Source organism: Nothoprocta perdicaria, unplaced genomic scaffold (genome assembly GCF_003342845.1).
Source record: "Nothoprocta perdicaria isolate Ctin4 unplaced genomic scaffold, notPer1 scaffold_51, whole genome shotgun sequence".
Classification (NCBI taxonomy): domain Eukaryota; kingdom Metazoa; phylum Chordata; class Aves; order Tinamiformes; family Tinamidae; genus Nothoprocta; species Nothoprocta perdicaria.
The window spans coordinates 2,467,481-2,483,330 of NW_020455766.1; the positions used below are offsets into that span (position 1 = coordinate 2,467,481).

Consider the following 15,850-nt stretch of genomic DNA (forward strand, 5'->3'; position numbering starts at 1 on the left):
AAGGGTTCCTGACCCAGCAGTGCTGCTCTGCGGAGCCCCATTCAAGTCAGTCAGCAAATGGTCACACGCGACGGCAGCCCGGGGGTGCCCAGGTCCCTCTGCCCTGTGGCACTGCTGCCCCTGCTCAGCACGGGCACCCGGGCACAGCAGGAGCCCTGCCGGGCGCCCACCCAGAGCGCCGAGGCGCTCCCTTCGAGCGGGAGCCCTGCCGGGCGCCCACCCGGAGCGCCGAGGCGCTCCCTTCGAGCGGGAGCCCTGCCGGGCGCCCACCCGGAGCGCCGAGGCGCTCCCTGAGGGCACCCGAACACGGCTCACAAGGGACCTTTTCTCATGCACAGTCTGCATCACTCTCAGCTTCAGCATCTGTAGCCAGAGAAGGTAGCTGATATGTAAAGGAGAGATAAATGACTTGCATTGACAGTGAAAATAAGTCACGTTTTAATGGTAAATCACACTAATTGCATCTCAGTAGACACTGAGGGTAAGAAAAACAACCAAGAAATTCTCATATTTTGGTAGCTCAAGGTCTTCCACTCGCATTTCTCAGCTTACATCTAAAGTGCTTGCCTTGACACTGAAGCAAACAAAAAACTGCAGAAACGGAAAAGGAGGAAAGAGAAAAAGGAAAAAGCGCATAGTTGAAACAGCCACAGGTCTCAAACTTGCACAAGGGTTAGCTTTTTTCCTCCCCAATGGAAAAATCTCCAAGAATTAAGTTGTTTATAAAGGAAGTCATATGTTCACTGRCTTAAAAATTTAAAGAGAACCAAAGGCGCTGGAATTTACTTAGGTATTGTCAGCTAGTATTCCACAGCTTTTTCTTAAATTATTAATAAACTCAGCATTTTAGTCATTAAAGCTGTTCGTTTCAATTATGCTTCCTAGGGGAAAAGGAACGAAATAATCAGAAAAGAGCAGCAAATACAGCTGAATAGCTAACAATACAGGGTTTTAATTTGCATTATTAACTGCACAGATTTTACACATTTTGTTTAACAAGCTGAAGTTTGTTCTTTCTTTAGAGAAGAATAGCAAAGCAGGAGAGTGTTTAGCCGCTGCACAGAATGGTCCTAAGGGAATAAATGCACGCTCATTAAAGTACCTATTCCAGTGCAGTTTCACCACTCTGCATCTCCGATGGCTTTTGCAAAAACATAGTCCTTGCCTCCAAAGCACATCACTCCATCTTTTAGGTAAAACTTCCACTTGTTCTTACTTCGATGTATCTGATAAAAGAATTAAATCAAGGCCCCCCCAAACCCAAAGCATACATTAGAGCATGCATAAAGACACAGCGGTTGTTAAGCACGACTTACTTCCCACACCTTAGTTTTGCTTTAACATTCTGACAGCCTCTAACATGTTAAGCAAGGTTGCTCTTAACAGATCACAAAGTCTGGCAGCAGATTTCAGCTGCTTATTAGGAATTTCCTGCCTTTAATGGAACTGCTTCATCTTGTCGTGTTCAAGCTCTCCTGTCTCCCATTCAAAACCAGTCACTATAGAGGACACCCTCTATCCCTCACCCCCAAAAACCAGGTAGGGGAGCAGCCTRCAGTGCCAACAAGGCACAAGGAAGGACAGGAGAGCAAGGGAGCCGTGTGAGAGCTGCTCCCATCCTGGCGCACGCAGCAGCAGCCGCCCACAGGCGCAGCCGCGCTGCAGCGCGCTCGCTCCCGCTCCCAGGCGGGCGGCGCGGCCTGCACACGCTCCTGGGATAAGCAAAGCCCAGCAAAGCTCTGCTCAAAAGCAGGTACTCTCATACAAACAGCAGGCAAGAATTTTCCTATTCTGTTTCCTAAGAGGCCTGCAAAACATCTACACTGCAGAATGGATTTTCAGGGCAAGAACAGTCCTTTTCTCTGCAGCAGTCTCTCACAGGCAATAAGATAATGGAGATTTTTAACACTGTTCACATCCTTTYTTCTTTTAATTTAAAAAGCAGACTTAAATGTTTTAATAAGTCTGTRCAAGAAAGAAATAACAAATAATTTCTGTTTCTTGCTTTGGTATATACAATGAAAATCAAATAAAGTAGTCCACAACTGCCAATTTATAGTATCGGTTATTTAATTCCTATAGGCAGTTCCAGTCTTGCTCTCAGTATCAATTTTTAGAAGTGTAACTAATTTTCAGTTTAATCACAGAAGAGACTTGTTGCAGATAACATCAACTACCYATCACATTCATAACATCTCAATAAATTAAATTTGGAAACTTAGAGTATCAGCACAAAGTCAACACAGCGCAGACCAACAACACTGTCACTCAGTTTCAGCTGCATTTTCTACACATATGTATTTATATGTGCAGCTATACAACTGTAGTTATAGCTACACTTTTCAAAACAGTCTTTTCAGAAACATCCCCCTTTACACCTTTACAAAGACCAATTTTCCCAGAATACAGACCCCATTCATGTGGGCCTAGCTGAGCTCACCAAAGGAATCCCTGGTTACTTTAAAAGTCACTTTCTTCACACACTATCCGACAGCTTTCCACGTTTGGTTTCAATTTGTTTGGTCAGCTTTTATACTACTATAGATGTACAAGCACCCAGAAAAATACCAAATTTTTTTAAAAAAATTTTGTTCCACAATAGTTCAAAATAAAGCTGAACTTCAAGCATTTACATAGGATGGGCCTTTTGTCCTCCTTAAGTGTCTTGCTTGTCAGAAAAAAAAAAAAAAAAAAAAACAGATTTCTGGTAGCAGTAATAATAAAAATCTTCTCAGGAAGCACTTTAAGGACATGCAATATAAAAAGATGACACACTTCTTTCCTATTACCCATTTTAATGGTGTTAATTCCTAGCTGGAAAGGCATATATCCATGAAGGGGCTCCTATTACTTCAGAGTTCAGCATGTGTTTAAGCATTTGCAATATTACAAGTTTTCATTTTTCAAGATTCAGCCCTCTTCTGCCTTGCTTTAGCAGACTGTTATATGTCCTTTACTTTTCTCTTTTTCAGAAAACAGCAATCACATCTTCTATAACTGTCAGCTAAACAATTTACACCCTCAGTTATTAAGGCATTTCATTTTCTTTAAAAGGCACTGACACAAATTTGCTGAAGAYATTATTTAAAATGATTAAGGAACAAAGATAAAACTTATATACTGTACCTTGTCATACTGACACACTATCACATTATCCGTGTCAAACAAGTCAGGAGTGTCCTGTTCACTGACATCATCACCGGAATTTAGGGGGTCCTAGACAATAAAAATGTATTTAAGTAGTGTTTTTTTTAAACATTCTTTCACATTAGAGTATACATGGCATTAAACACTAATACAATGCCAAAGGTTACCCCCACACACTACACAGAACAAAATACACAAGAGCTAGAAACTCGGAAGCTCATGTTGCATCTTTACATGCTCATCTTCTGAGGAAGAAAAGCCCCTAAAGCCAGGGACGTGGGTCAGAGCTAAGGAGCCTGTTGACTAAGGGCAGAGCTGGCCGGAGAGCTTGGACTGCCGCGCAGCTGCCGCTCGTCCAGGCAGGATTCCAGAGGCAGACTCTGCTGGGAATTCCAAGGACAGAGTGACACGGCTTTCAGAAGAGCCTTTTCCTTGGAAACAAATACACCTGTGCTACATGCTGCCCTCTTCTCCAAACAAGCCCCTGCAGCTCTTCAAAGAAAAGCAAGCTAGATTTCTATCCTGACCTTAAAAAAAAAACCCATTCTATTGAGGTCAAAACTTCACCCATAGGGCTTCAGTTCTGCTAATTAAGTGTTTTAATCCATCCAATAAACAAAGATTCTGAACTCTTTGTTGTTGTTCACACTTCTCATAGCGAGTTCTCAAATAATTCCTCAGTAGTGCCACCTGCCTCCAGGGYACGCAGCCGAGCTGGGGCTTCTCCAGGCAAAATAAGCCAGAGATATTGGGGGTTCTCCAGCTCAATACCCGAGACAGAGAAACAACTGCAAGTTGCTCCACAATGCTTGAAAGCCAATTACCTCCTCAACTAGATCTATCTGAGGTTCTTCATTAACACCACTACTGCTGCTTGACYCTGTGCTTGAAAGGCTGTCCCCTTCCTCGTCCTCCTCTTCATCCTCATCCTCCAGAACTTTTAGATCTTCAGATTCAATAAAGCCAATGAACTCATTCTCTTCCATATCTTTTGGATGTGCTACTTCTTCCTTGGGAGAAAAATCGCCAGCTCCATCCAGCTGAATTATGCTTTCAATGTCACTGCAGATCTCCTTCCCTGGGTGTAAATTGGGCTCCATCTGCCCAGCAGATTCCACCTGACAGGAATAAAAGAGACCAGAAGCACCTTAGAAACCAACAGTGAAAAGCTTTCATTGTTCAGTGCACAACCTCAGATCTTCACAATACAGCAACAAATTCTGGGACACTTTCATATGAGTTTCAAGTCCTGGACTACTTGTAAGAACAAGATTTTTGCTTGTAGTTAGGGCTTACACCTACCTCAAATGAAATCCATGTTAAGTTCTTCCTCAGTAACAAAGAAAGCCAGTTTACTAGACTTCACACACTGTTGCACTCAACAAATTACTTCTTTGCAAAGATGACTTGGCCTCTAGAATTTCTATGGTGCTTCCAATATCAAAATTCCAATATTAAGAAAATACACAACAAGCTACTATCCCCCAAAACTGTATTTCTCATTTTGCAAATAAAAGTCAAGGCAAAGATCTTCACTCTCCACCAACTCAAAATGCTTTAAGTAAAATTCAAAAAGTTCAGAGAACAAGAGTAAATACTTCAATCCTTTAAGTTACTGCTCACAGAAACATTACAACTCCTAAGCAGAAAGCTCATAGGAGTGCGAGGGCTTTAAGCTTTCAGTCATCCCCCATTTCTCATTAAATCTTTATTGCAGCACTGAATTCACATCCACACACACTTGCTAATTCAAGAAAATAACCCTTTGTTTTGACCTTYTATCCTTCCTGCTGACAGTCTGCATCACCCTACCATTAAAGTTCAGATGAGCAACATAATATGCTTTCTACTTACTCTCATTTGCATTTAATAAATTTGCCTTAATCACACATAAGCAGTAAAACTCAAAGTCAGCAAGATAATGTGAACATAAAATATCTGTAAATAATTTCTGGAACAAAGATTAGATGAAGTCAAGAAAGAGGCTTGTTAATTAAAATCATTTAAAGAAACACATTTCCTTGCAGCTGATTTTCGCTTTGATCAAATCTGATTTTTCAAACTCAATAGGAATCTCAAAGCAAGTTAACTGCTCTTCACACGTGTGGGGTTAACATTCATCCCAGGGGACACTCCAAGAACAATGTGTCCACTACRGCCAGAATCCACCTACAAGTTCAGTGGCAAAATGACCTGGTAGATTTCAAAGGGATCCTCATGTATATTCAGTAAAAATAAAATAATAATAAAATGCATTATACCCATTTCAGTGTTTTGGCAGGTTTTTTGTTTGTTTTGCTTAGGAATTTGACATTTTGGTCAATCCGAGTATTTTTGCAATATCTGTGACTGAAATTCTAATATGAACCTAAACAGTCAGCTGCTGCTATCCAAAATAAACTCAAGAAAGAGCTTTTTCTTTAAAAAAAAGAAGTGCCCTTTGTCACTTGCAGACGTGTTTAGCGACATGCTTTATGAGCCTGCCCTTCACGCAGACACCAGCACCCACATTTCCCACCGGGTCCTACCTTGCTGCCCTGCTCCTCCAGGTCAGCGCGGTCCTGCTGAGCGCTGCCCATGATGAGCAGCTCGAGGAGATCATCAGGCCCCTGCTGCTGCAGCGCCGCCGCCTCCGGCTGCCCCTCCGCAGCGGGCAGGAGGCCGCGGGGGCTGCCGGCCAGGGCCCCGGCTCCAGAGCACCCGGCAGGGCGGTCGGGAGGGACCGCGGGCGCGCGGGGCCGGCCGCACGGGGCCTTCTCTGCCGCGCCTGCTGGCTGGCTCCACGCTGCTGCGCTCGCGAGGGGCGGCCGAAGCAGCGGCGCGGCGACGGGGCCCGCCGGGCGCTCTCGCTCCGCGGGCTGCGGGCCTCGCGGGGCAGCGGCGCCGGCCTGCAGCAGCTGCAGCGGGGGCTGCAGGAGACGCGCGCTCCCCGGGGCCTGCGCCACCACCACGGGCACGTTCACCTTGTAGAGGTGCCCTGCGGAGAGAGGAGGCACCCACTGCGGCGACCGCTTCGGCTGCGGAGCCCTACAGTTGAAGGGCTGACCCACTGGATTGTTCTACCACACCTACACCACCACACCACTGACCTAAACCTGCTTCCAAGGCACTTCAGAAACTAGAGGCTACAAGAGGCAACCGGGAACAGCCATTCCCTGCATAAAGGGATAGGTCACTCCTAAGGACCACTTGGCATCTCCATCTCTTCCTACAGCAGAAGACTCCTGGCGTACCCATCCTCTCTGTGTGTGGGAGCCACTMCAAACACCCAACCCTTAAAACTATTATTGCTATCCATGTTAGAACTAGGGTGCGAGAGCCAGGTTCCCCATTTCATATAACTGAACCATTCTCCACCTCCACCATATGAGGAATCTATACATATACCTACATACACAGATTCAATGAAAACAGTCTATAGCTCTCAAAACTTCAGGACATACATTAAATAGGCATCTGATAGCATGCATTCAGAGACCAGCATTTTGGAAGGGGACGTACGACTGAGCCTTCACACTCTAAGCACTACCAGCCAACATGCTGTAGTGACATTAGCCAACTTAGGCAACTTCACCCGCAAAAGAGGGTAAACAAAAAGAGTAAGAGGCAGATGGATTTTATTTAAAGTAGTAAATCTTGATTCTGACACAACAGAAAATGTCTTTGATTGCTTAAAACATGAAAGACTGTCTCTCAGAGGACAATGATGTCATCATCTTTTAAAACAAAAACTCCAACACTTTTAAAACAAAACCTGGCATCAATTGCGGAGCCAAGTTAAGGTTTAGTGCAGAAGTACCTAGCCGACATTGTTGCTTGCCAGTTTACCTACTCCAGGCAGCAACTGCAAGCAGTAACGGATAAGGAAGAGGAGAACTGTCTCTATCCAGCTATACTTGAACTTCACACTTTTTCTATTAATTACATTTGGGAGCATCTTTCAATATCCACACACACCCAACACACAGCACCGTTTCAGATCTCCTGTTTTCAGTCTTACCACACGCCGTCTGTAGCGTCACTCCGGCAGGGACGTGCAGGGGRTAAGCAACACCCGGCGGGAGGGCAACAGCCGCAGCCGGCTGCGAGGCGCCCTAGACACACAGCAGCTGCAGTAAGTCACAGTTCATGCTTGGTCTCTTAGGGCCTAACTCTCATTTAACACAGCTGTGTTTAGGCCACTGGAAAGTGTCCCCTTAACACACCCATGGTCCAGAATGCCTGCTCAGAGCTGCTTGTACCTGAGCTCATGCATTGCTTCACACAGCACAGGCTCCTTGTCTAGGCCCACAGTCACTTCATAGCCTTTTCATCTCTCCCAGAAAGCCAACAGTTGGATGCAGCTCTCCTTTTCTACTAGCTGCTCCCTGGAAGTGCCCATTAAACATGCCAGGGAACCTGCAAGGTATGTGTGTAACATCCCAATGTTGCACTTCAGCTTGGCAAGCAGCGTTGTTAGAGGCTCAGGGGGCACTCAGGATGTTCACCAAGCTTTAAAAGACACTAAAAAAGAGACACCCTCCCCTCTCTCCAAAAAACTCAGCCATATGAAGACTTTGGAATGTGTCACTCCAAAAACTCCCACTTGCTTCTCGATTACTTCCAGGCCTCTCAGGTAATGTTGCTTCCATGATGGACTAATGCTGCTGTTTCTCAACTACAACAGCAGTCTGCTCTCTGCAAAGCCCAACTTCTGTGTGGTTTTCAGCAGAAAAAGAGGGGCTACAAGTGTCAAACAGATTCTCCAGCTGCTGATACTCTCTCAGAAGGACTTCTGCTTCCTTGTCTACTACACTACATTGTGTACAGGTAGAATTATCATGAGAAATGCTACCTTTTCAGTCTCTAAATGTTGTCCTCAAGTAGCACRTGGAGAATACTTAATGTTTACGTCCTCTCAAGTGAGGAGCTTAACTCTATCATTTAGAATTCAGTGCAGTCAAACTGAAAACAAAATGGCACTACAGCTACCTACCAGGTCTGCTGCTGTGAAATGCTGGAAACCCCTGCCAGTCGGGATGACTAAAGAAGCTATTAAAAGAAAAAGAAATGTATTTTAAACAGACATATTTGATCACTCAGTACTTCAGTACTTTCCAGCAAGCATAATAATCTAAGTTCAGTTCACGCTCACAAGAACAACACACAAGTAAGCACATCTACATTATGTTGCTGAACGCACTTTTCTTTTATGTTGCTTCACATTCGTGTTCAATTCAGACTTTATTGTTTTATATTCTGACTTTGGAAAAGTTGCATTTTGTCAAAAACTAGTCTTAGAGGTAGTATGATTTTAAAAAGATTGAACAGTTAAATGGGAGTATTTAAGTAAGTTGCATTGTAAAAAATAAGCATGACATTTCTACTTACTAAATCACCTACAGGGACAGATGTGCAAGCTCCCATTTTAACACAACCATGAATGTTTGTCTCAAATACACTGCCTTGTTACCACGAGGAAAGTTTGTCAGTGATTTTCTGCACCAGTACTGATGCAAAGGTGTGAATGGCAGGAGCAGTAGGGCAGGGTATTCAAAAGCCTTCACTACTGAGCTCAGTGCAAGAAAGTCAGTCAAAAGTAAAATTTCCATAGGCTTTAAGAGCACTGCATTCCAGCTTAACACTATCACACTGGTCAGCTGGACTTAATCAAGACAAACAGACCTTGATGTCAGTTTGTGTGAAAAATCAACTACTTCTGTGTGATGCAAATTACCTGCTTTTAAAAAACTGAAAGACAAACAATCAAACAAACAACAACAACAAAAAAAATAGGCCTCCTGCTCTTGTATTTGAGCAAGGATTCACTTCATTTACAACTACATACACATATTTAGAGATGATTCATATTTAAAGACTTGGCTCCAGCACAACAGCAAAGCTGCATGGCACAAACGTGCTATGTAACCCTTAGGACACAYCATGCTCCACATTGCTGCGAGGAAGTGAAAGTTTAACCATTCTAGTGAATTTGCAATTGAAAAGTTACATTTTTGCACTGCATACACGAAGGCTAAACTTCACATTTTCTTGCTGGAAATAAWCAGCAGATCATGGGCTGCTAGATACAATTGCATTAGTTTATGAAAATTTAGTTTGTCTTCTTCTATTGGTCAAATTCCACTTTCAGATCCACGCTGTGTTTCATTCTACTAGATACTATACACACGAGCACCACAAACCAGGATTATCCCAGCACCCTCAAGTCTTCTAAAAGGATTCTCCAGTCACTGAACTATCCCTAARTTGCATCTGTTGTGTGCAACCATCTGTTGTGTTCAGCAACATCCAACCTGCTGAAGCCTGCAGAGCATGATGAAAACCRTGCGGTAACTGCACAGTGAACTGGGGCGGCTGGTGGCTGTGTCTGAAGAAGCCTTCTGTTGCTTTGGACTGCATCACCTTGGTTTCCCAAAGCTGCAGAGAAAATACCAACATCAACAGATGTATCAGCTTTAAAAAGAGACAAGCAAACCAAACACTGCAATGATAATCAAATATCACCTTTTTTTTTTTTTTTTTTTTTAAGAATGAACTGACCAGTTCTATTCAATAAATACAGCAAAAATTACTACTGCATTTTGGCTTCACAGGATATTTGAAACTCCAAGTTGGAGGGAAATCTGCATCTTTCAGCAGGCAAATAGAAAGACAGAGGTTTTATTAACTTAGTTGATCCCAACAAACCTGCTTCAAGTCTTTCAGAACCTGTTCCTCTACGCCCTCTTCTGCAAAGAGTTCCCGAACACCTTCGATCACATCTTCGATAACAGACTTGTAGAGTTTAGGCTAAATAAAATAAAGCATTTACAAGTTAGGATGACGATTAAGTCATTTGCAAGGATGGCACAAAGCCTAATCTGGCTGCATAAACCACTGCTGCAAGCTGAAAATAGAGAGATCAGGGCAATGTGCTCAAAGCTCTGCCAAGGACACCAACATTATTTGAAATGACCATTTAAAATTGTTATCTGCTGCGTGGTGTCATTCTAGCAGCACTGGCTAACAYCATAACCCCCAACCTGAGGGACAAAAAACAATCCAAACTACCAAAAAAAGCAGCAACCTCTCTGCCAGAAGCAGTATGTGAGTAATCTGAACATAAAGCACAGAGATTATTCCTTTGTGGCAATAATCAGATGCTATACGGTCATTTATGTATGGAAATCACCACACCTAACAGCTTAACACCACAGTTATCAGTACATATCATTTGYCTTGTATGAGAAGCCAACTGAAACGTGACATTTTCTCTCTCCTGCACACAGCAATATCATTATATGCAAATCCTCATCTCAGATCTGCATAGCCACATAAAAGCTTCAAGGTTCACACATTCATAACCAAATATAACAAAGAGCCCTTAGCATTTTTGAGTTTTTTTTTTTTTTTTTTTTTTAAACACTAACCGTCTAAATTATCAGAACAATCCGTTAGCGCAAGGCTAAAATACAGAGCTTAGATTTTCAGGAAACCTCAGCAGTCAGGACTCCAGGATTGAGATCGCTCACGGTTGCCTAACCTAACACAAACTCATGTCCCAGTGCTGCGAAGCTGTTCCCTGCTACCAGGGAAAGGTACTTTACAACAACCAGAAGCTACAGCTCAGTTACAGGGGCAGACGGACACCATGCTGGCTGTTACACCTGAACCTCATCCAGCAGCTACAACCGGAGCACCCGCTGCTCCCAAGCAAAGCCCAAGGGGGTCCCCACACCAGCAGCTCCAGTTCCCTTAACACAGAAAGCAGGGAGAGAGCCCGACTAACACCTGCCTCCAGCGGAACAAACCCAGGGCACGGAAACACCCAAACCCAGTGCCCTGGGCTGGCAGGCGCAGCCGGCAGGAGGCATCAGGCTGCCCCCAGCCCTTGATGGAGGGGTCTGCGTGAGGCTGCCCCGGGGGCTGCCCGCCGTCCCGCCAGGACGGAGCCAGACGGGAGCAGGTCCCGTCACTCCGGGCCGGCTCCTCACCACGGGGTTGCCGTGCGCCATGGCCGCRGCCACAACCCCGCGGCGCCGCCGCCGCCGCCTTAAGGCGCCGCCCGTCGCCATGGCGACCCGCGCGCCGCACCGGGCGGGACGGGCGTTGCGGCGCCCGGCGGGACCCGCCGCCATCTTAGGGTGCGGGGAGGCGGGTGGCAGGTGCGCGGCCATAGCGCCTGGGCGGGAGCGTCGAGTGTCTCCTTGACGGGGAGGAAGAGCCACGCTTAGGGTGTGGGTGGAGAAATTCACGGAAAGGCTGCAGGGTGTGCGGGGAAAAAAAAAATAAAAATAAAAAAGTAGAAATGGCCAAGACTTTGGCTCCATGAGGCTGATCCCCTCCATCCGATCTCCCACAGCCCTGGTGGCAGTGGCATCCTCTGTGCTCCCCACGGCTGCATTTCCCTGTTGGGAAGACCAGGCCAGGGGAGAGGTCCCATGTTTGCCCTAAACGGCTGGGAAGTAACTGGGTGCTAGTTACTAACCCCAGGTTTCCTCTTTCGGGGCCCAAGAGGGAGCAGCCACCACACGCAGTCTGAAACATCAACTTTGCGCGTGGAGGAAAGGGGATTTTGTTTGAGAACTGAAGGGAACAGAGTTCCCTTGTGGCATGTGCCATGTAGTGTGAAAATATAGCTGGGGAAACTGGATGGAAAAGGGTATTATCCTGCACTGATAAACTCGGGAGCCTTTACTACCTCCTAAACAGGAAGATAGCAGAAGCTGCCCGTTAAATAGCAGCAATCTGGTGCAACTACACAAATTATTGCATACATTTGCAGCAATCTGCTCCTATGTTAATAAAGAGATTTACCAAATTAGCAGCTACTCTTCTGGAAAAACAATCATTGTTCTTAAATATGTATGCAGGAAAGTACATATTTTTGCCTTACTTTATGCACCTTCCATCCATATACAAAGCAATATWGCCCTGACCATTCTGTGAAACCTGTGTTACCATCTTTCCTTTTTCCTTTCTTTTTCAGGTATTTTTGTAGTTACAGTGCTATATAGCCTTGTGAGGCTTGCCCTTTACACTTTAGTGTCTAAGTTACATATCAAGAACAACAAGAGTTTAGTGAAAATGCTGACAGGCCCTTAATTACATAACTACATTAACACCTACAAAAAAAAAAAAAAAAAAAAAAAAAAAAACCCCAAACTTTCCATAATACACTGTAAGCTGCATTTTCATGAATGGGACAAAGAGGAAATGCAATTTTCTATATAAGTAATTTTGCTCTGCAACACTCTATACTTAATGACACTGCCTAGATCTTGAATTAAATGGCAATTGCTTATTCAGCTGTTCACATGCTCTCAAGAAGAAGGCAAATCATGCTGCTTTGCTTATAGAGTAATTTAAATAATAAAACACATTTTTAAAGCATGGTGTTTACTTGAAACCGCCTAGGACGGTGCACGCCAAGAGAGTCATTATTCTTCCCGTGCCTGATTAGTCCTGTCACGTTAGCAGAGATAGCGGGAAGAAGTTGCAGCCTTCAGGATCTCGCCGGGCCCTGAAGGTTGCAGATGGGGAGTCTGCAGCTGGTTGCCACATTTTCATGAGACAGATAAACCTGACGTGCAGGCATCYGTGTTCAGGAGTGTTTTATGGCACAGAAAAGCACATGTATACATGAGCTCCCCACTTTCTACGCTCTTTCCTGTGTCTTGGGATTACAGAGCTCCTTGAAGCTGGCACAATGGCAGTGTGTAAGTCCAAAATGGGACAGAGAGGGCCCCAGGGAACGTCACACCAAGGGACTTCTCAGCTCTCCCAAGTAGTGGCTGAGTGGCTTTGGCTCTATCCATGGCTCTGTCATTTGCAGAGCAGAGCAAACAGGCTTTGCCTCGCGCTCCGGTTTGGCAGTGTGATCTGTAGTTACACATACCTGTACATCTGCCCAGCGGAAGGCAGCATAGACCTGCCCCGTGCATTGTGTCTGTCACCAGTGAATAGAAAAGATCCATCACCAAGGTTAATGCATCATTCCTCCCTGGCTAGGGCCGGTAGTCTAAGTCTAAAAGTGCTATTGGTTTGAAGAAAGTAAAAATTGGGGCTGGAATACAAGCTTTGGGGCTGCCTGGGGAGGTTGCAGGGAGTGCTTTCTACTAACCTGAGGCATTTATGCTTATACTTGAGATATGACAACAAACTTTATATCCTTTCCTTTAGAAATTCCCAGAGAAGCTGTCTGGAGCACTGCGCTCAGAGTGTCCACTGAACACGTGAGAAAACCCATGAAAAAATTACATTTCTGTGCAAGATACAAGTATCTGTGAATGGCTTTGCTTATTCTGACTGGCAAACTTTGCTGTTGATGACCTTAACAAAGCACCCGGGTCTTGCAGTATAAAGCACAAATTCACCATGATTTTCATGCTCATGGATTTTGTTATCATTTAAGCCCACTTTTAAGAGGGAAAACTGAGGCACAGTCTCTCGCCCACGGTCACTAATGCTAGTCAGGAGCAGCGTCCAAGTTTCATGCATCCTGGTTTGGCTTCCTATCAAATTATCCGTGTTGTGGCCCGGTCCCTTTAGCAGCTCACGGGTGTTTTATAAGTTGGGCTGCCTGGAGATGAGCATGCTGCACCAGCCCTCCTCATGGCTCACGCTTTTGTCAGCATTTGGGATGGTGCTGCTTAAGGGCACCTCAAACATTCGTTTACTGGACAGGTTTTAATTTGTAATTATTTATACTCACTCCTCTTGGTACATGATGTCTAGAAAAGATTTATTTTTGGATGACAAGCATTTATTAATTATTAAAAAATTTACATTTTCAAATGTCTTCTCTCCAGAAACTGAGGTCTGTAGCAAATTCGGATGCTTGGTAATGGATGCCCTCTCCTGTCGAAATCCAGTACTGTTGGTTAAGTGCACAGATACTCAACTGCATGAGTGCAGAATGCTTCCTAAAAGCATTGTTTTATAAATATCCTCTTGGCCTTTCTTTCTAAGTAAAAATGATAATCCTTAAAAGGAAATGGTTGCAGCCCACGGGCCGTCCTCACAGAGATGCCTTGACACAGCAGTGCAGAACTGGAATTTTTCTTTAGAGCGGAAATTCTCAGAGGGGCTCCCCGCGTTCCCAGCTGTTTCCTCAAGGGCACACAGTGCTCCGGCATTGTAACCAGTTTCACCAGCAGCAGSATTCTGCTGCAAGCCACATCTTTTCCTTCAGGGTGCCTACATGGATAACACCGGGGCCTCTGATTTGTTCTGCTTTCACTGGWCATAGGCAACTCCTCTGCTTCCTCAAGTACCTCTCCTTCTCTGCCCGATTGAGAGCACTTTATCTGTGGAAAGAACTGCCGCTTAATTCAATTTAATGACTGATTTTGATGACACTGGGGAGGACAGGGACTCTGACCTGCCCCAGCCGGTGGATAGAAGTGCCCCCCTAGGTAGATTGAATGCACTGACTAGTGCTGTGTGTCTTGGCTGCTTCCTAAGCCCAGCACCCAGTCTGAGTAAGTGCAATTCTGGATGAAATAAGCCCCAGATCTCCTTAATGCCCACCCCAATACGTCAGCCTGATGTGGCAAGCAAGCATCGAAATGCAATAGCCGTCAGCAGCAGCCCCACCGCCCTAGGTCTTGGCCTTGCTGCTGCCCTGCTCCCGTTCCTTCTCCTTGACTCTCTGTCCTCATTCCCTGGGTACCAAGGCTATTTCTAGTATTTCTAATATCCTTCTTTGTGCCTTCCAGGAAGGCTCCTGCATGGATTGTGAGCATCACTTACAGCATGTTATGATTAGTACTGCAAAAAAATTACAGGCTGCTTTTACTAAGGAAAGAACTGGGCTATAAAGTAGCATATACTAGGCACAACACTAGCAAAGCGTCCCAAAAATAAATGCTTTTGTGTTGTTACTTGCATTCTAGCTATCTCACCTTTTCACATACCTGAGTCATGTTGTTCACTGACACTTTCAAATACTGCAGTGTTTATCCTGAATGAGGACTGTCCTCCTGCTAGACACAGGCTGCCCACCGGCAGGTGTTCACTGCAGCGATACGACTCCAAGTGAAAATGGCTGTGAACTCTGTTCTTCCATGTTTCACTGAATAGCCAGTGCTTGGGTACAGACACAGGCGTACAARCACTTCCCTGCCAGGCAACATTTTCCCAGTGGAAGATTTTGTGGAATGGTGGTTGCTACTCTTTGGTCTCAGCTTGGGAGSTAGAGACAAAGACGCTTGTGAAATAATTAGGTTTTATTGTTACTTGCTGGAATTATTTAAACCTTAGAAGATTCTAGGTATTTATGTTTTGATATTAAGCCAATGCTTAATTTAGCACGGGTATTTTATACTTTAAATACGTTCTTCGAAGAGTCGCCCCCCACATTTCTGCCTTACTCAGTATTTCCCCAGACAAGTTTCACAGCTCCACTAGCAACAGCTCATTCCAAGAAGGGATTATGAATGAATGATAGAATGCTTAAGRTTGGAAGGGACCTCAGAGGTCATCTAGTCCAACCCCGCTGCTCACACAGGGTCACCTAGAGCACCTGGCACAGGGCTGCGTCCAAGTGGGTTTTAAAGATCTCCAAAGAAGGAGACTCCACAACCTCTCTGGGCAGCCTGTTCCAGGGCTCTGGCACCCTCACTGTCACAAAGTGTTTTCTCAAGTTCCTGTGGAACTTTTGGTGCCTCAGCTTGTGGCCGTTTCCTCTAGTCCTAGCGCTGGCCACCACTAAAAAGAGGCC

At 45.0% G+C, this 15,850-nt stretch overlaps 1 protein-coding gene across 1 annotated transcript; it reads right to left on the reverse strand.

Moving 5' to 3' along the window:
* Positions 1 to 553: 553 nt before the first annotated feature.
* On the reverse strand, positions 554 to 11,141 carry GTF2A1L (general transcription factor IIA subunit 1 like). Its single transcript, XM_026048061.1, has 10 exons — positions 11,121 to 11,141; positions 9,835 to 9,936; positions 9,441 to 9,564; positions 8,123 to 8,178; positions 7,148 to 7,241; positions 6,049 to 6,124; positions 5,676 to 5,817; positions 3,972 to 4,265; positions 3,127 to 3,216; positions 554 to 1,226 (listed from the first exon to the last, which is right to left on the reverse strand). The coding sequence occupies exons 1-10, from the start codon at positions 11,139 to 11,141 to the stop codon at positions 1,119 to 1,121; spliced, it is 1,107 nt and encodes a 368-aa protein (XP_025903846.1). The 3' UTR covers positions 554 to 1,118.
* Positions 11,142 to 15,850: the final 4,709 nt, after the last annotated feature.